Source organism: Danio rerio, chromosome 4 (assembly GCF_052040795.2).
Source record: "Danio rerio strain M-AB ecotype USA chromosome 4, GRCz13ab, whole genome shotgun sequence".
NCBI lineage: Eukaryota > Metazoa > Chordata > Actinopteri > Cypriniformes > Danionidae > Danio > Danio rerio.
In genome coordinates this window covers 41,470,491-41,491,116 of record NC_141024.2, presented here as the reverse complement: position 1 = coordinate 41,491,116, position 20,626 = coordinate 41,470,491, and the positions used below count along the sequence as shown (strand labels likewise).

The following is a 20,626-nucleotide window of genomic DNA, read 5'->3' as shown; positions in this document are numbered from 1 at the left end:
TGCAATTTCCGTTAATAGACAATGTCATTTAATGGCTGTTTGCTTTGAGATAGTTCTCCTAAACATTTACTCACCATTAAGGGTGCTTTCACACTTGGTTCAATTGCCTGGACCGTACCCAAGTTCGATTGTCCCCCCTTGCCACCTCCTCGGTTGGTTTGTGTTCACGTTGTCTTTTTTGCCTTCTGAACCAGGTACGATTGCGTCATCGAGCTGCTGTTTTGTTTACGGCCATTTTTACACTCAAAAAAATCAACTAGGCATGTATTGGATTTACAAAATAAAAATTTGTCAGATTGAAATGAACAAATCAAGTTTACATATGTTAAATGATTAAATCATGTTATTTGAAACTGAATCAAGAAATAATCAAATGAATTTGATCAGAACATGTTGATTCAATGAGACTGAGACGCTTCAAATCGACAACTCTCACTCTGGAGAGTCACTTCACGCATATCAGTAGGTGGCGGTATTGCGTTTGGATGTCACCATACGAAAACAACAAGAAGAAGTATCACCGCGTGTTTTCGGCACAGTTTGGGAATTGGTTTTCCCAAGAGCTTGAATGTTATGCATGTTATGTTGTTGGCTATATGTTTCCTGTACATTTTATACTTTTACATTTTGAATAGGAGTACCAAAGTAAAGAAAGCTGTTTAAACTCAATTGGTAAAAAAATGAAGGGGATCAGTTTTCTTAAGAGCCAAGGTTATTTTGTTGGCTAAATGTTTCTTATACATCTTTTATTACATATTACAATTTTGGATATTATATAACATTTTGTATCAGAATATTAAAGAAGAAATTTGTTTAAATGTGATTGGTGCCTGCTAAAGGCTATAATAAAAGAAAAAAAAAAAAAAATATATATATATATATATATATATATATATATATATATATATATATATATATATAACATGTTTTCTGTCCTTTTTGTTTTGATTTACTTAATTTTAAATCTTGCTTCATAGTATTGTAATTTTAAAAACGTTCGCCTCACAGCAAGAAGGTTGCTGGTTCGAACCTCGGCTCAGTTGGCGTTTCTGTGTGGAGTTTGTATGTTCTCCATGCCTTCGCGTGGGTTTCCTCTGGGTGCTCCGGTTTCCCCCACAGTCCAAAGACATGCGGTACAGGTGAATTGGGTAAGCTAAATTGTCCGTAGTGTATGAGTGTGTGTGTGTGTGTGAATGTTTCCCAGATGGGTTGCGGCTGGAAGGCCATCTGCTGTGTAAAAAAACTTGCTGGTTAAGTTGGTGGTTTATTCCGCTGTGGTGACCCGGATTAATAAAGGGACTAAGCCGACAAGAAAATGAATTTAAACAACAATATTGAACAGGAAATTTACTAGCTGATTTAACAAGACATAATTTTGTTAAAGTAAAGCTTTAGTGTTACATTGAGTAAATTAGAATCATTTTAATTAGAATAACACAATACAAACTTTTTGAGTCAATTAGTTGCAAAGAAGTTAGACTGACATATTGAAACCATGTTTTATCTACAAATGTGCTTTGTGTTCATAAAACATGCTTAAAGCAGTTCAGGTTTACTTGGTTGGATTAGATGTATAAAGGGTGCCACGATTAAATCATGTTCATTCAACAATTTTTTTTTTGAGTGTAAGTGACGGTGACGCAAGCAAGCGCCGCACATCATGATCATTCTGCTTTTACTGAGTCGTTTGGTTTTGGATATACAGTAAGCTACTCGTGTCTATCTGCTGCAAACATATTATAAACATTCAGAACATCACACAGTGTCTGCAGGAGCTGTTTTTGGAGGAGACAAGCAAACATCACTGTGTATCACTGTGTTTTCCCTGTCTCAGTCACACTTGTCACCAAGATACGAAATGTCACACACACAAACATACACGAAGGAATGTTATGAGAACGATAGTTTGTTGTACAGTTGGCGGTTCATTTCCGTTATTTGGTATGATTGCATTCACATCAGAAGTGAACCGTACCAGATTTCGCATGAACCGTACCCCAGACCACCTCTTTCAGACGGACTCGGGTACGATTCACAGGTGCTCATACGAGTTCAGAAAACATGTTCACACTAGCTAAACGTACTGTACTATGACGTCAAACAGACTCAGGTGCAGACCAAAAGTGCTAGTGTGAAAGCGCCCTAAAGCAGGTCGCACACCAGAAGCGCCACGACACGGCGCCCACATGCCAGTATAAAGTATTACACACCAGACGCGCACATTCGCATAATATTTAACATGATACTGATCAGATGTCGCTCTATGGCGCGGCTGAAATATGAACTGCGTCCTGAGTCGAGGCTGGGCGCTGCCGACAGCCCAGGCCCGGCCCAAAGCAATTTGGCACCCTAGGCAAGATTTCAGGTGGCGCCCCGTCGCATCGCAGTACATTCATATACTCATAAGAAACTAAATAGCTTTGTCTTGGACATTCTTTTATTTAAATTAAGCAATTGTACATTCAAAATACTTAAAAAGAAGGATTTGCACCGATAGGACTGAGAAACCTCAGCAGCGCATCTGAAGACAGGAGTATGCGACACCAGTCTAATGATAAACACGTGATTTCAAAAATAAAATAAGATGAAATAATATAAATGAAAAACCTAAAGATACAAGCATGAAGTAGACTACTGTATAATACACTATGTACTTTTTCTGATATAACATATTAGTAATTCATATAAGTAACAATTCAAATTTTATTGTCATTACAGTGAAATGCTAATTAGCAGAAAGCAAAAAAAAAAAGAGTAAATTGCAGCATAATATACCATGTGGTCATGCTAAGCTATGCTCTAACAACAATGATGTGCACTCTAACATTGATGTACAGTTTTTGATAAATGCACTTTATACACTATGAACTGTAACACAACAAAAGCTTACGACTAAGGTTAAAATCAAGAGCATTTTGATTGACTACTACAAGCTGGGAAAACATCAGATAACCATGCCAATGCAATTAACGTAATAACGCCTAATGCTGCTGAAAAGATCTAATATTTACACATTTGCCTGAGAAAGAAATGATGGGGGTATTAAAATCAATGGCCTATACAGAAAATAAATCAAGTTATAAAATCCCATTCACTTTTTACTGTATTTAAATATTGATTAGCATTACTATAGTTATTTAGTGAAGAGCAGCAATCTGTCATTTTGTTTTTTTGATAACAGAGGTGTCACTGTATGAATGCACAGATCTATAGGCTAATGAATGCATTAGTTTAGTAACTGTTTGTGCTCATTTAGCAAAAGAAAATTGGGGTTTAAAATAATACAAGCAGAACAAACATGTTTACATATTATTAAATGTATGTGTCTGTTTAAACACACATAAATCCCCAAAGAATGCCAAACTTTCGCTCCTCTTTAAATTGCGTGTACAGAAGCGGAACAGTTTATCATACAGAGCACGTCCAGTAGTCAGACTGCATGCATACACTGATTCAGGGGTTGCGTCGATCGACGCACAGCTTTAACGGGAAAAAAGTGAATGCAGACATTTTTATCAACGTGCTTTCAAGCCAAACTATAGCGAAAGCACAATTCTCTTGCACAGCTCTTGCAATTATAACACATTTGAAATCGGCTCTGTTTTGACGGTACTTTCACTATTCATAGAACGTTTAAACATACGGGGCAAGGAAATCCTTAAACTTGATGATAGCGGGGAAAACCGGGGAGAGTTGACAAGTATGTGTCAAGCTAATTAATGGCGTTATCATTCACGGATACAGTAAAGTAATCATCTTTGTCGTAACATTACCTCTGTCTTTGTCGCGTTTTTCCTCATCTTCTTTTCTTTTTTGCCTCCCCTGCGCACTAGACAGTTTGGGACGTTTTGACATATTAAGCATGTTGACCCATCAAAAAAATGAACACCGTAGCAGGTACAGTCTAATTATTCAGAGGGGGGCGTCTTAGGCGAGTAGGTTTTATTATTATTATACTACTACTACTTAGTAGGCTATGCAGTTAAATTAATGTGGGCTTATTCTTTTCTAAAGTGATACCAACTAGTTTTAAGTATAGTGGAAGTTACTTTTTTTTTTCTTCCCCCATTTCTGGCGCCCCCCTGGACGTACTGCGCCCTTAGCAATTGCCTATACTGCCTATGCCAAGGGCCGGCCCTGCGACAGCCAGTGACTTGCGGCGCCGGTGTGTACCCTGATAGAAACCTATGTTTAGAATTTTAAAATGCATGGCGCTGCGCGACGCCGAGCGACACTTCTGGTGTGCAACCTGCTGAAATCATTTATATCCAGTAGATTACGTGGAGTCTGCGCTACCTTTATGATGTGACATGGTTAGACTTTTGATTCTAGAGACTGTACAGAGTCGTTTTGACACGACAGCATGGAGATCTTTAATCATCTAATCACTGAAATTAGCAAGTTGTCTAGAGGTGGCTAAGTCAATTTGGATTAGCAATTTGCAACCAGAATATTTAAGTATTAGCTAACTCAACATCCTCTGACTAACTTTAGGACATCGACATACTGTCTGTGAGAAGACACGCAAAACCCGGACTGAAAGTCTGAGCAATGTTTGATCCCTAGTGAACGTATAACTGAAGAGAATGGGAACAGATATAGATCAAAACTCTAAATTAAGTCATAAATGATGAATGTGATCCATTCTTACAATTAAAAATACAGGCTAAATTTTAGGATCACTTAAAATTGGGGGCAGATTAAATTCAGAGCTAAAAAACAAATATAAATAAATTCTAATAAATAAAATGCTTTTCAGAAGCACTAGAAAAGGCTTACGTTTATTTAACCTTTGACCATGCTGTTAGTTTTGTCATTGGGATAATAGATGGACTTCTACAGATGAAAGAAAGAAGCACTTTGACTTACAGAGCTCTTTTGGAGGTTTTGATGACTGCTGATAGTCTGATGAGACACTCGTCTGATCTCTGGAATTTCTGAAGCTCAAACTCCTCCAGCTCCTTCTCTGAGGTCAACAACACAAAGACCAGAGCAGACCACTGGGCAGGTGAAAGGCGAGCAGATGACAGACATCCACTACTGAGGTGAGACTGAATCTCTTTCAGCAGAGTTTGGTCGTTCAGTTCATTCAGACAGTAGAACAGATTGATGGATCTCTCTGGAGACAGATTCCCTTCAAGTTTCTGCTTGATGTAGGCAATTATTTCCTCTTTGCTCTGGTCTCTGTCATCCTGCTGTGTCAACAGGCCTCGTAAGAGTTGTCGATTAGACTGGAGTGACAGACCGAGAAGAAAGCGAAGGTAAAGGTCTAGATGTCCATTCTCACTTTCCAGAGCCTTGTCTACTGCTGTCTTCAGGAAATCAGTCATGACTTTATTTTTGCTTTTCTGTCTAAAAATAAATCCACGCTTTCTCTCGCTGTCCAGATGTTGATAAAGGGCTGCAATGAACTCTTGAATGCTCAAGTGAAGAAAGCAGTACATGGTATAAAGAACAAATCCTGTCTCTTTCTTAAAGATCTGGGTACACATGCCTGAGTACACCGATACCTTATAGACGTCAATGCCACAGTCTTTCAGATCGCTCTCATAGAAGATAACATTGTTTCTTTCCAGCTGCTGGAAGGCCAGTTTCCCCAGTGAAAGGATGAGGTTTGGATCCCAGGAGACATCTGCTGTGTTTTCTCCATCATACTTCCTTCTGCTTTGCTGGATCTGAAAGCGGAGAAAGTGTGTGTACATCTGTGTCAGAGTCTTGGGAGGTTCCTGCAGTGTTTCAGCATGAGCCCTGTGTTTCAGTTTCAGTATGTTCTGGAGAACAGTGGCTGAAATCCAGCAGAAGACTGGGATGTGGCACATAATAAAGAGACTCTTTGACTGTTTAATGTGATCAATGATTTCTCTGGCCTGATTCTGATCTGTGAGTCTCTTTCTGAAGTACTCCTCCTTTTGGGCATCATTGAATCCTCGTATCTCTGTCAGCCGGTCGATACAGTCAGCAGGAATCTTACTGGCAGCTGCTGGTCTGCTGGTGATCCAGATGAGAGCAGAAGGAAGCAGATTTCCCTTGATGAGGTTCGTCAGGAGAACATCCAGAGAGACTGCTGAAGATACATCACGACACGTCTTATTACCAGCAAAGTTCAGAGGAAGACGACATTCATCCAATCCATCAAGGATGAACAGGACTTTGAATCGTGTGCTTCTTGTAAGGTTCAGTCCTTTAGTCTCTGGGAAAAACTGAGTTATGAGGTCTTTTAAACTTTGTCTTTCTTTCTCCTTTAAGTTCATCTCTCTGAATGGAAGAGGAAATATGAAGCTGATGTCTTGATTTTCTTTTCCTTCAGCCCAATCTAGAACAAACTTTTGCACAGAGACTGATTTCCCAATGCCAGCTACTCCTTTTGTCAGGACAGTTCTGATCTGCTCGTCTTGTTCAGCTGCTTCAAACAAATGTTTGCATTCAACCTGTATCTCTAGTGACTGATGACGTCTGGAAGCAGCTTCAATCTGTCTGATCTCATGTTCAGTGTTGACCTGTTCACTCGCACCCTGAGTGATATAGAGATCTGTGTAGATGTTATTCAGAAGTGTGGAGTCTCCTTGCTGAGCAATTCCTTCAAACACACGTTGATATTTCTTCTTCAGGCTACATTTAAGCTGATTAATGAAGGACAGTTCATCTAAACACAGGAGCAAAGAAACAGAGAGATTTAGTCTCGACTTATTTGTAAGAGTCAGTCTGACAGATTGAGATGAGTAGGGCCAGACAGAACCTTCAGACATTTTTTGCTATTTCTGAGGAGAATTGTGTAGTATCATAACTAAAAACTTAATATATGAAAAAAACTTTTTAACTTGAAAAATAATAATATTTTATGTTTACAATACAAATCCAATTAGATAAACTTAATTGGTAAGCAAAGCACAAGTCTCATATATAACAAATCTACTTAAGAACAGAAAACATGACTCTACAAACTGCACTGTAAATAAATCATATAACATTTTATTGTCAGTCAACAATATTACTGAAATTAATTAAATAACCTAATGAATATAAATTTACATACAAAATAAAAAGTAAATAAATAGACTCGATGATGGACTAAACGTCTGTGGAAATCTGCAGGTTTCGTGTTCGTCTATCCATGAGTCTCTTACCCTGGAGAGTATCAGCAGCTTGATCTTGCTTCATCTCTCTCAGGAAGAAGAGTGTGAGATCAAGAGCTGCTTCTGTGATAATGCTTCTGTTCTCATTAAACTCCTTTACAAAATCTTGTCTGTTTCCTTCTTGTAAGATTTTCTTAAATTTCTCCAGTTTATTCTTCAGAAATCTAATCATTTTACTCTCAAGATTCTGTGAGTGAAGAAAAGAGAAGATCAACATTTAACCAAAACATTCATTCACACACAGTTGTACATCCATAACATACTCAATAAATGAAAATACATTATAATACATTACACTATGAGTCTGTTAAATGCTTTATTCTGATTAGCTGATGAACATTCAAAGGTTATTTTCAGATAAACAGTTAAAGTACATCCAAGCATGTTTTGAGCACATTACACACTTGATGCCCCACTCAGTGCTGCGACACAGCACACACATGACAGCTGGAAGTATCACACACTGAATGCACACATTCACATGTTATTTAAAATAAAACTATTCAGATGGTGCAACAGAAATATGTATAAGGGTGCTGAGTCGTAGATAGGGACCCTAATAGAAATCTGTGTGTGGCAGTGCAGCGTTGTGTGGTGCCGAGTGGCGCATCCGGTGAAACCCCCTTTATATATCACTACTGCTGAATGATTTCAGATATTTCACAGCTACAAAAGACAAAAATCACACTAAAACACAACACAGTCTCTGAGTAAGATGTTTAAGCGACTAGTCCAACACACAATGTAGTCCTGTTTTAACCAGGTCATCTGTGTTTATACGTCTATTACACTGATATATGGAGAAATTGACTCTGGTCTGTTGAATTATTAGTGAGTAATGCACACCAGATATATGATGTCAGTCTCCATAAAAAGAGCTGAAATACTCATTTTGATCATGCTGATGGGACAAACACAGATCTGAACAGTAAAGGTTATTATCATTTTTATTTGTGTACATTCATAATTACAACTAAACTATATGTTGACTATATGTTGTTAACTAAAATGAGTGAAACTGACAGGGAGTCATTTCTCTCTCTGTGTCTTCTGTCAACATGACTGTCAAACATGTCAGAGAAAACAGCTGAATCTTCAGGGGCAAACTCATTTAGAAAACAAATGCTCTTTATTTTAGAAATCTGTATGAAAAGAGTGCAAAGTAGAACTCTGAGCTCATCAGCCGGCTAATCACATGACGAGTATTTTAAGAGTGTTTTGTGACCATCCTGAAATTACAGAGTGTGTTTCTATTGGGGACTAATTCATTCATCATCTCCTCCTGTCTGTTTTTACTGGGCTGTTTGTCATCTCCAGTCTGCATTTCAGAAATGTGTTAAATAAGACCCTCCCTCACCTCACGCCTCCAGTGCACACGGTAACGCTTAAGAGGCGTAATATTAAAATATTCAATATGGGTGATATTTAAAAATTTGACATGGTCGTCAAAATTATTCCAATATTATCGCTAATATTGGATGTATCACTCTGCCCTACTCATAAATAATGCACATTCATTATTATATATCCTGTATAATATTATATCTCATTTTTTACAATAATATTCACTCAACCCTCACCATTTTAAAGCACAGTTCTGTATGGCTCAAAATAAGCTGCTGCATGAATGAATGAGTTGATGAAGAATGATGAAGATCTGCTTATGCTTTAATGTGTCCTTTCTGCAAGTGATTTTCTATTACTTTCAAAAGTCAATCCCAGCAGATAATGTGATATGAAGATACGGTATGCATGTCTGGGACAACACCTTAGAAAAACCAGAAACATTAAGTCATTCCAGAAAGACATAATAATAATAATAATAATAATAATAATAATAATTAATACATATAGAAATAGAGGCAGAAAAAGTTGCTATAACTAGAAAACAACTATTTGCTGAAATTGAAAATTCAGTGGAAATCATGAGAAATGAAGTCGTGATCACAAGAAAACGAGAGAGAAAATATATTTTAATGCATGACCCTCCATAGATTAAGACTATTTTGCAGACATTTTTAGTTGTGTGGTTATAAGGGTACAAGATTCAGTTCTCAAAAGTCTTGTGAACAAATATTTCTGTATTTCATGGAGTTATTTCACTGATTTTATGACTCAAAATGAGTTTTTCCCACCTGGAAGATCCACTGGAGATTGTCTGTGAAGCTCTTGTGTCTCCAGAGAATCTCGTCTCCTGAATCTGCTGACTCATATTCATCACTGTTAACAGATAAAACTACTGTAATCATACATTTACACCTCTCACCACAGCGGAATGAACTGCCAACTATTCCTCTGTATGTTTTGCCCTTCCAGCTGCAACCCAGCACTGGGAAACACCCATATGCTCTCATTTACACACACACGCACACACGCACACACACACACACACACACACACACACACACACACAAACTATGGCCATTTTAGTTTACTCATTTCCCCTATAGTGCATGTATTTGGACTAATATGTTAAAAACATCTCATGTGTGAGCAATAATGTAAAACACTGAATACCTTTCAGCAGATGATGCCGTTTCCTCTCTGAGGTCTGGTGGATTATCTTTTGACCGGTCACTCTTCAGAGACACAGAGCTGGACACACATGATCCTGATCTCACACTGAACACAGAAACACACCAGAAGAAAAATAAGTGTCTCTTTGTAGCAAAATTAGCTCATAAGGGGAATTATGAATGATTTATTACTCATAGGCTATAATTTTTTTCTTCACTTGTGTCACACTTCAAATTGTTCATTATTTGCTCTTTAACGAAATCTGGCAGAATACTCTAAATTGTCATGCCTGGCCTCTCTCAGGAAGGCAGTGGATCACAGGAGTTATCAAGCTTGTAGATTTATTGATAAACACTCGCATGGAGGACAGAGGAAATCCCCAATCTCTGAATTAATCTAGATTAAAATAGCTCATTTGAATTCTGCCGAAGGCATTCAGAATATGCGTGCTACCCAAATAAAAGGCCTTTAAGCCAGGTGGCGCATTATATAGCAGGGGCTCATCTCCTGTTTCCAAAATGCATCACAAACCGCTGGAGAAACTGTTCTACTGTGATAATTGGTGATAAAAATAAATGATGATCAATATGATGTGCTTGTGTTTACTGTTTATTCAGTTAAACATGAATTTTAAACTGTAGGCCTACATAACCTCCAAACAGCCATTTCTGATTACCTTAATCTGACTAAAGTCATAATTGAACTGAACAGTAATGGGATTAAGACATGTAGAGTCTGCAGACATTAGTGGCATTACTGAAGTAAACACCGCCATCAGACTATTACCGTCATATAGAACTTTTCAACATTTTACCACAAGATCCACACACACAGCTGTCAGTTAAGAACACACACACACACACACACACACACACACACACGGCTGCACGATTCTGGCTAAAATGTGAATCACAATTTATTTTTGTTTAAAATCAAGATCCCAATTCTTTCTCATGATTCTTTAGATGTAAAATAAAGTAAATATGAGTCGGCTCTTATTATTGTTAATTCTCAATCATATCATCACCTAGGATTTATATGGTTCTCTCTGTGTTCTAAATGATTTTGAGCTTAAAAGTTTTTGCAATCCATACAGCAAACAGTGTGTGTGTAATGTTTGCTTTTTAAATAAAAAGTCTTCAGATGTAAACGATAAGTTGTCATTTAATAAGAATATGTCAATAACTCAAATTTGACAAAAATTTCAGACAGAACCTTATAATTGTAAAGTGACGAAATGGTAAAACAACACTGATAATATTAGGCGTAGCTCTAATATATATAATAATAATATTATGAGTAGCTCTACTGTTGCTTAAAATGCTAAAGTTTGTACAGTCATCATGGTGGACTTGAACAGACTTTCAACATGTCCTGTTTGTTAATTCACAGTAAAATGATGCCATCAGAATACAACTATTCATAATTATAAAGCTGAATTATTATGTTTCAGACATGTGCTTGTCCTTTGTCATTGACAGCATTATTAGACCATTTGTGTTCACTGGTAAAATCAGACATTTGTCATTAACAGATTTCTTCTTGCATTATATTCAACATTATGTGAAGTTTAATTTTAAACTAATTTCGAGAGGAGCATGTGCTCATGATTGACCCAGCTGGTCCACATTAGCTATTCATGATCCTCCAATCAAAGGATCCTAAATCAATATATATATATCCTCCAGAAAAAACAAAACAAAAAGCGCTCTGGGGTAAGTTCAAATGTATGGTCGGTGCTCTTTGGGTAAGGGATTCATCAAATCTGCAACAAGAATCAGTCCAAGGCACTCGAGTGACTCGAGTGCCTTGGACTGATTCTTGTTGCATATATATATCCTCATTTCCTTTCTACAACTATCTTCGTCTGAAAGAAACCCCCCTCCTCCCCTTCTTCCTCCTTTATCCAGAATGGGCGGCACGGTGGCCTCACAGCAAGAATACCAATGGTGTTGGGTCCTCTCTGAGCCATCTGGTATTTCTGTGTGGAGTTTGCATGTTCTCCCTGTGTCGGCGTGGGTTTCCCACGGGTTCCCCGGTTTCCTCCCACCATCCAAATGTGCTCTATATTATAGATAAAATAAGCTTAAGGGGGGGGTCCTGGGCTCGAGGATCCCTTGAGCGCAGGGCTCTCTCCCGGGACAGCATGCCAAACAAGCTATGTATAAATCATGAGCTAAGTGTGAACTCTTGAAATAAGCTAGAGTAGCAATACTGACACTTTAAACTTTTATTTTCATGCACAACACTATGTGTAAGCTATTAAAGAAAAAAAACATATCAAATGCTTGTGGTAATCATAACTGTAAATGCGATATGATCATTTAAATGATGTGCGCACAGGTTTCACTTCCGAGTGCGGCTCATGGCTGCCGTCACTGTGATAAAACACACACACACATGCAAATCATTCTTTCACAATGGCTCTCAAACAATCGCTCTGTGCAACAAACTGAACGTTATTTACAACTTTATTACCTGTTATTCACAGCCTATGCAGCTTCTGTTCACTAAAGTAGCCGTCATTGGCGTGCTCAATAGCTCGTGGTCAGCTCACGAGTGGTTTTGCGGCCGTGAACACATCATTACATGAAGACAGAAATGACGTTTCTGGGTGAATTATACCTTATAAATACAGCATGTGACACTTTTAACAGCATTTGAAGGTATTCATGTTCCTGAGAGGACTTGTGCGACTGCCTTTGCTTCTCTCCTGACGTTAAAAATAGAATTGGCTGAATCGTGGAAAAGCTGAATTAAGATCGTGTGTAGGGTCTGTGGGGAGTCAACGGATCGTTCCAGAACTGAACAAGTCACAGACCATGTTATCCTTAAAAGATTGGTTGGTGCCTACAGGTCTGAGCTTCTATTTCATTTTCAAAGCAATCCACAGGCACCCAGCAAAAGGCAATCCACAGGACGACTATCCAGTCAACATCACAGTTGCGTGTTAATTAACTTTACACCTTAAAACAATAAGAGGCTCTACAATCAAAAACCAACCAAACCGGTTTTTGAGAAGTACCTTTTGGTTTGCGTGCCCTTTGGCGTCTGCAAGGAATACACATTCTCAGGCAGACACAGAAGCGATCAGAAACGCTTCCAAAGTTTAATGGACATTTAAGTAAAACAGTTTATTTGAGTAATGTACGTTTGCTTTATGTTTCTGTAGGTTTTTGTGTGTACATGTTCCACGTGTTTAACAAAACTGTTATGGATAGTTATTGAGTAATAGCCCTCAGTGACAAATGAAATCTACAGAATGTTTATGACATACTTCATGTTTGGTATTGATTGAAAGCTAGGAAAGTTTCAAATGCATTGGTTTATATGAAGAAACCATATTATGAAAGGTGTCCATGTTATGAGACTTTATTTTAACAACTATGCTATCAAAGCAGCACCGACACAATTTGTCAACCCGGCCTTCTAGAGGGCAGAATTGGGGTGTGACTCCACCCCGCACCTTCTCTGATTGGACAAGTATTGTGTAGACCCAGCCTCTACCAAAGCCTATAAAACTTTGAACAAAGGAATTTCATCGTCGTCTTTTGCCGGTCATCTTTGCCAGTCGTCACCGCCGTCGCTGCCCGGACGTCGCTCTTCTCGTGCTGTGGCCGTTACATCGCCTCGCCGGAAGCCTCGTTACATCACGGAGCAGACCGCGACCTTCACTTGCTGCCGGCTCGACCCCCGATCTGCTTGTGCAACCGCTTCAACAACAAGCCATCGGGTCAACACATCCAAACTCTGAAACTCATCCTAACTACAGGAACCCAGGAAGGACTTCGAACGCCGCCTTGTCCAACATCCGTATCCCTAGCAACCGACTAAGGAAACCCCTCTTCACCGACAAGGGAATTCCATCACGTCACTGAAGTTGCTACGCTGACCAATCAGCTTCGCCGGGATTTCCCTTTGGACCAGTCGAGGAAACCAAATTACATCAGAACGCAAGTAGCACAAACAAGGTTTCTATCCATTGCTGACTCTGGTGTGAATTATGTTTAAGTAGTAAAGAATAGCAAATTCTCTGCTTTTATGGTTTCTCTCAGGTTGCAATGCTAAGAACTTAGCAAAGGCTAGAAGTTAAATCCACTCAGTCAAAACTCTCCTCAAACTGCTTGTGCGTGTGTGTATGTATGTGCGTTTGTTTGTTTTACGTAGATTAGTACTTTGTGTTATAGAGTAGCAATAAACTTTTGTTTCGTTTTAAGATCCGTGTTGGTGTGTTGTGTGCTTTATAAGTTAATGCCTCAGCTTCAGATACTGCTACCTTGCTCATTAAATAATTAGATACTGTTTTTATATTGTTATTGTTGGCCACGTAATAATATAATACAGAATTGCTTTACACTAAACGTTCTATTTGCTGGACAAATACTTAAGTTAAGTGTAAGCTTTAAATAATTCTATGTGAATCATGTTCGAATCTTTGATTCGAATCCCCAAAGTTTAAACATGATTTAAACCAAAGAGCTGATTCTTACAGGTCAAATCGAGATAACGTGCGTTATTAAATTCCATAACACTCTCACCAGTCCTCACTCCTTATTTGCGTCTAATACAGGGCTCGACAGTGCGACCATTTAGCTCACATTCACGACTAAATATAGACGTGTGCGAACTGAAAAATGTATTTAGTGGCACATGTGCGATTTTTCTTTTTTAATAAGCTTGATTGCTGATTTAATTCACTGGGCCACGGTAAAACAACATGCTCTTCACACTAGCTTATGGTGTATTACGCTGGAAATCTATAGTGACTGTAGCACAAGCTGACGCGATCAACAACAGCACCACTCTACTCCTTTATTTTCTTCACGTCAAGTGGTTTTACATTGTTTTGTATATGTTGCTAAGCAACGCAAGGCACCAAATGGCGGCGAAGCCGCATAACGCCTGAGCCTTACAGAAAACGTCTTGGCCATGGATGGCATATCGTGGCACATCCAGTGTGAGACCCAATTCAACATCAGCGCTTCCCACAGACTTTACCTGGGCGGCCCGGTTCAGAGAACACTCTGCCACAGACTCACATGCTCTGCATGCAGACCCACAGAGACGCGCTGGACACCAAACTGCTGTTCTGATTTTGGTTGTAGTTTTGAGAAGAGTGTGAGGACACGCATAAATGAAAAGTCTTTTACTAAATAGACTGACCCAGGTCATTATTTGGGGTGACAATACATCTTTTCCACGGACATGTCCAAGATTCTGCTTACGGTTTCGATATTAATTGTATTCGTTTTTGCAATACATTACGCGCAAGCTTTGACCGGTGCGTCTCAATCTATCAGCAGCACCAACACTACAGCAGAGAGAGAGAGAGAGAGAGAGAGACATATACATAAACAGTATCACCCTATATATATCTAACGACAAGACCAGCAGCTCACTTCAGCTTAATGCTTCTCGAAAGTTCTGCGGTATGAAACAACTTCATGTTCTTGCTCACTGTTTTATGGTTACACACAAACGCACATAAAAAATGACTTGTTAGAAATAAAAGGGCACTTCATACAGAATGAATTACTCTCCAATTGTGAAAATACTGTAATGAACTATTGGCAATATATCCTGTTGTGGAGTAGTCTGGGTTTGTAGTTTTAGCTGCTGTGTTTACTTTTTTCTCAATTGCCCAGTTTGCAGTATTGAATGAAAAAGTTTAGGTTAGGTTCCAGTTGGATTGAAAAAATGAGTGACAACCATCATAATACATCTTTAAAAATATGAGTTTACGTCGAGAACAAAATAGCACACAGCTGTGAAGGTCTGTATTCCTGTTTAGTGAAATAGCGAGCTTTTTAGTGATAGATTGAGGAGCTTCACTTAAACCTGATCAATCGATCTGAAGGTAAATGAATCTTCACTCGTTGGTTAATGGTGACGAAGCGAAAAAGGTTTGTTTGTCAACTGTACTGGTTAATATTTGTATATACTTTGTTGTATAAATGACCTGTAAGTTAAGAGGTGTTAGTAATTCGAAGAACATACAGTTTATTTTAATAAACATTTTTTTTATCACTGAGAGAGAGAGAGAGAGAGAGAGAGAGAGCAGATTTGCCCTGTCAGTGGTGAACACTGAAGAGAAACACACAACATTTGTTTGTTAAATAAGAATAAGAAATCAAGAAGAAATAATTCTGTTGCTGAAAGCCTTTCAAGTTTAATAGAAAAGACTGTATTACTGCAGATGGAAACTTTAATTCATAGAGGCTCCTTTAAGAGTGTTATGAGTTTGTTTTGTTAATTCAGCTCAAACTAATAGTTGACTGAAGGTCTGTCTGATCAGGTCTGTTACTCAATAATCATGGGTAAACAGACGAGTGATGCGCTGCTTTCTCATTCTGCACAATCTCAGCTTCACTGAAAACACATTCGACTCTAAAACCTTGTTGTGTAACCTCTTGAGTAAATACTCACTACAGAAATCAGAAGAGGATATATAAAACACTCATCTCACAAGCTTAAACTGTTCTGCGGTCAGCTTTAACTCTGATGTTGTTCTGGACTTTAAACCCGACACATGACACACATTAAGCTCTGGTAAACATGACCCCAGATCAAGCTGTCTGTAATATAGAATGATCTAAACACATTTACTGAAGCTGTAAACTAAAGCTTTGTCCATCATTTGATCAGGCAATAGCAACACAAATAAGTGCATTGTTGTAGGTGTTTGTTCTTCAGAGAAAGTGTTGAAATAATGGTGTAAAAACAGAGTCAATACCTGTGTTTCTCTGAGAGAGAGTCCTTTACTCGCTCCTCTGCCATACTGCAGCTAAAACACCAATGCAGACATTAGCAGAGCTTTCAGGAAACAATCAGCCGCTGACCATCACCTGGAGATGACAATATACTGAGATGAAGAACAGCACACTTTATAGCAATCAATGCTCACTTCACTAACAACACCGCACTCAAACACACCCGATAAAACAAACTGACTTTCAGTCATTTCACAGCAGATATATATAGGATCAGACAGCCATTTAAACACGCTTATACACATATAAATCTCTTCATCATTTTCACAAACCATAATGTAGAAGTGTTAAACTCACATGCAGTAGTACAGACGCTGTTGTGCAGCAGGAACACAATTTGAGCTCTCGGAGGTTTGGGTAACTGCAGTCTGGAGCAATAGACATGGCTAAAGGCAGGGGCGGGTTAAAAGGTGTTTCATTGGTCAAAGGTTTTATTTTCAGTCAAATGCGATGGCCAATTAGATTAACATATTAGATAAGCTGATCGCTGAGGTGGATCATTCTACTTTATGATACTGGTGTGAAGGGAAAAAAAAGATCAAGTGTATGATGCATGTATAAATATTTTGTAAATATAAAATTATTATGTATTTATTTATTAAATTATTATTTATTTATTTTTTATAATTACAAACACAAGCTGATTGGCAGGGTTTAATAGCCTTTATGACTCTTCTGCTATTTAAGTCTCATCATTCAGGATGACACTAAAACAAGCATGCTGGAATGTAATGACTGGGAAAACATAATGTGTAAATTAATTAGGTTGTAAACTTGGATTTAGTTTGATTTGAAATGTAATGACATTGTACCATGTCAAGATGCATTCAGAGAGATCTTCACTGCAATTTCAGTGACTTAAGAAAGAAAAGCAAGCCTACAATTGCAGCGATCCACAATAAATGGTCTTGTGCTGCCATCTAGTGGCTAAATTGAATTTAAAAAGTGATTATTGCTACAATGTTAGTTGCATATTGAAAATCTGTGTTTGAGACCTTTTAAATGTAAATGTATATGAATAAGTTAACAAGCATGCTTACACACACACACACAGTGACAAACGTAGTGGAATGGAAAATTCGCATGAATGCGCAGCCAACAAGTCTGACGCTATCATGTCAATATAAACCAAAAATCTCTGAGGAATATTTCCAGTACCTTCTTGAATCGACGCCACGAAGGATTAAGGCAGTTCTGATGGCAAAAGGGGGTCCAACTCGGTACTAGTAAGCCATTGGTGTCAAAATCAATTCTCGGAGGGCTGCAGCTCTGCACAGTTTTGCTCCAACCCTATTCAAACACAGCTGATCTAAATAATCGAGGTGTTCAATAGAATCTTGATCACCTTAATTAGTACATCAGCTGTGGTGTTTGATTGGGGTTGGAGCAAAACTGCAGAGCTGCAGCCCTCCGAGAATTGACAAGAGGCGTACCTAATGTGGCCGGTGTGTGCATGTGTATGTAATATATATATATATTTAACCTTTCTATTTTTTTTATTGCTAACTTACTATATTTGCATTGAGAGTACAGGTGCCTCAGATAAGCTTTACACTTCTCTGGGTCTTTTTTCAATCCTAATCAGACATGATTAAAAAAAGAAATGAATTGCAAAGTGCAAACTGACATCACTTTAAATGTATAAAAAGATTTTATATTTACCCTGAGCTGTCAAGCAGGAGCCCACACCACCATCTCCTTATGCATGTCATATAGCCTGTTTTAAATGCAAAGACTATTACTACAATGGTAAAAATTCTTCTGTTATACTGGCTAAGAAAGTGTTGAGCAAAGACTCACCTCAGAATAGTCAAACTTAACCTCAGGAGTGATGTACACGACATACTGAAAGTCAAACATGTTGTTTTGTTCTGAATTACTAATGCGGTTGTCCAAGTACAATGTCAAACTTACCATGAGCACAAAGACTCCACAGTTACTGGAGAAACATTACATTAGAATATCCTAGGTAATGTTAGAAAAATGTGTATAATCAAACATGTAAAGACATATATAATATACATTATAAATCTGCAAGAATCATTAACAGATAAAAAGTCATGTATTAAAACCATTTAAAGTACAGCATGTTTGAAATAAGAAGTTTCAAATGCAACAAAAATGTAACATCCCATATGCATAGATGAAGAATATGATAATTACATGAGACAAACAGATTCACATTTGGATATTACATGAATAAAACGTGTCAAATATGCAACATATATTGTGAAATGTTGCAAAAATGCCACTTATGCTTTCAACCACTGGATTTACAGATATGTACATGTTCCTGGCCTGTTGTTTATAATATGATTTTAGTGGACTTTTCTCTCTAAGTGGACATATTTGATATATTTTTAAATGCATGTTGCATAAATGACATGTTTTAGATGTAAAATCCACATATGAACATGTATGTCATTTATGTATCCTAATTTGCACGTACACACTGACATGTGTCAGATTTCTGTGTGGGATTGCTGTTCACGTCATCACATATGAACCAAACAAATGATCTTCAAATGCACACCGCTAAATAAATGGTACTTACGTTTGTGATGAACTGTGCCAAGTTTGGGGCTTTGCAGATAAATATGTGTATCATGTGTAGAGCTCCCAAAATATTGGCTCAAAACGGATATCGTTTGGTAAACAAATTACCACAGTCCAAATCGAAAACAAAACTATCTTAATTCACGTCTGTTTACAGCTGTCAGCAACACATCTGAAGCTGCGATCACACTGGGCTTTTCCTCCCATAGACTTCCATTCATATTGTAGTGTCTGATTGGTCTGATGACATTAATCATACGAGACACAAAAAATTTACTGATGTATTCTGATATTCATATGCGTAAAAGCACAACTCTTAATAATGAAGCCAAGCGTAAGAGAAAGGAGAGGCGTCCCCAACAGAGGGCGCGCCAAACCAGCAAACCAGCTAGAGGAACTTTCGCTGACCCCGGTCCGTGTACGTTTTTTTCATTTGTTTCCCATTTTTAAACGGTGTGTAGTTCAAATAATAGAATATGTAAACATAGTTCATATATAATTAAATAATAATAATAAATAAAAGCCTGCATGCAAGGCTTTTATTTTGAGGGCGAGGTCACAAGCTCAGATTTGGTTGACCAATCAGAGGAAAATGGGCGTTTCAGCACCGCCTACATGTGTATAATCAATTTCAAAGTTCTTAATCCGTTTTCCTTCCCTAAACCAAAAAACGAAAATCCAGCCAAAATCTTGTTTTTTCGTTTTCTCGTGACCAAAAGAAAAACAGCCGTTTTCTTCCTTTCCTTTACTCCGTTTAAAAATGGGAAACAAATGAACAAAACGTACAAGGACCGACCCATCTGCTCGAACTTTCGCTGACCCCTCTGCTCAGTTTACACATATGAATCTAAGTGCGTAAATGTGTAGGCACACTATAAATTAAGGCTGATAATAAAACTGCCAAAATGTGGATTTATGTGTTATAATGGACTCGGATGACTATGTCTCTTTTACTGTTTAAGTGATTTAGCATGCTTCTTAAATGTATGAGTTAATCAGTGTGTGCACCTGTGTTTAGGATTGATTTATGAACACTGTCTCTGAGACACTGCCTCCCAACACGGTTTCAGGGTTGATCCCTATCTATGCATGAGTGTAAAAGCTGACATGTACTGGTTTATCTTTGTTTAATTAGGGTGATTAAATAAAGACGAACAGCACAATGTGTGTGATCTTGATTTTACAAGCAAAACTGCTGAAACCCTCGTCAGAATCTCACAGCAGAAACAAAAAGAGGAGACGGAGAAGACGAGGAGCTGTGTGATGAAGTGTGTGTTAGTGATGGAGAAAACTTAACATGTGATGGAGATTTAACTCTACTGTTGGTGTATTTGTGTGTCTTATGATGATCAAACTCTACATTAAGCTGTCGTTAATGTTAATTCAGAACAGTGAATGAATCATGTAGAGCATTTATGAATCCTAGTTACTGACTCGTAATGAATGAGAGTGATCAGACATTTACTGAAGCATTATTAATGCACAGTTGTGCTGGTGAACATCAGTTAATGCACTGAGAGTCAACAAGAACTAACAGAGAACAACTTTACTGTCATCAACTAACATGAACAGATCAATAAATACTGGAATAAATGTGTTTTTATTGTTCAGTTCAAGTCAAATCATGAAGAAGAAGAGCAGAAACAAACG

At 38.0% G+C, this 20,626-nt stretch overlaps 1 protein-coding gene across 4 annotated transcripts in view; it reads right to left on the bottom strand.

Moving 5' to 3' along the window:
- Positions 1-16,775, bottom strand: part of LOC108179160 (NACHT, LRR and PYD domains-containing protein 3-like) — a 32,249-nt gene extending 15,474 nt beyond the window's left edge. For 2 of the 4 annotated variants that reach the window (XM_088650211.1, XM_088650212.1), the window contains exons 1-7: positions 16,718-16,775; positions 16,384-16,495; positions 9,651-9,755; positions 9,269-9,353; positions 8,714-8,901; positions 7,125-7,320; positions 4,870-6,643 (exon numbers count right to left, since the gene is read on the bottom strand). In XM_088650211.1, coding sequence (XP_088506337.1) covers positions 4,870-6,643; positions 7,125-7,320; positions 8,714-8,758 — 2,015 coding nt within the window. In that variant the 5' untranslated portion in view covers positions 8,759-8,901; positions 9,269-9,353; positions 9,651-9,755; positions 16,384-16,495; positions 16,718-16,775. The remainder of the gene's footprint in view (positions 1-4,869; positions 6,644-7,124; positions 7,321-8,713; positions 8,902-9,268; positions 9,354-9,650; positions 9,756-16,383; positions 16,496-16,717) is intronic. The other 2 variants (XM_088650209.1, XM_088650210.1) reach the window with 1 other exon arrangement.
- Between the last annotated feature and the right edge of the window lie 3,851 nt (positions 16,776-20,626).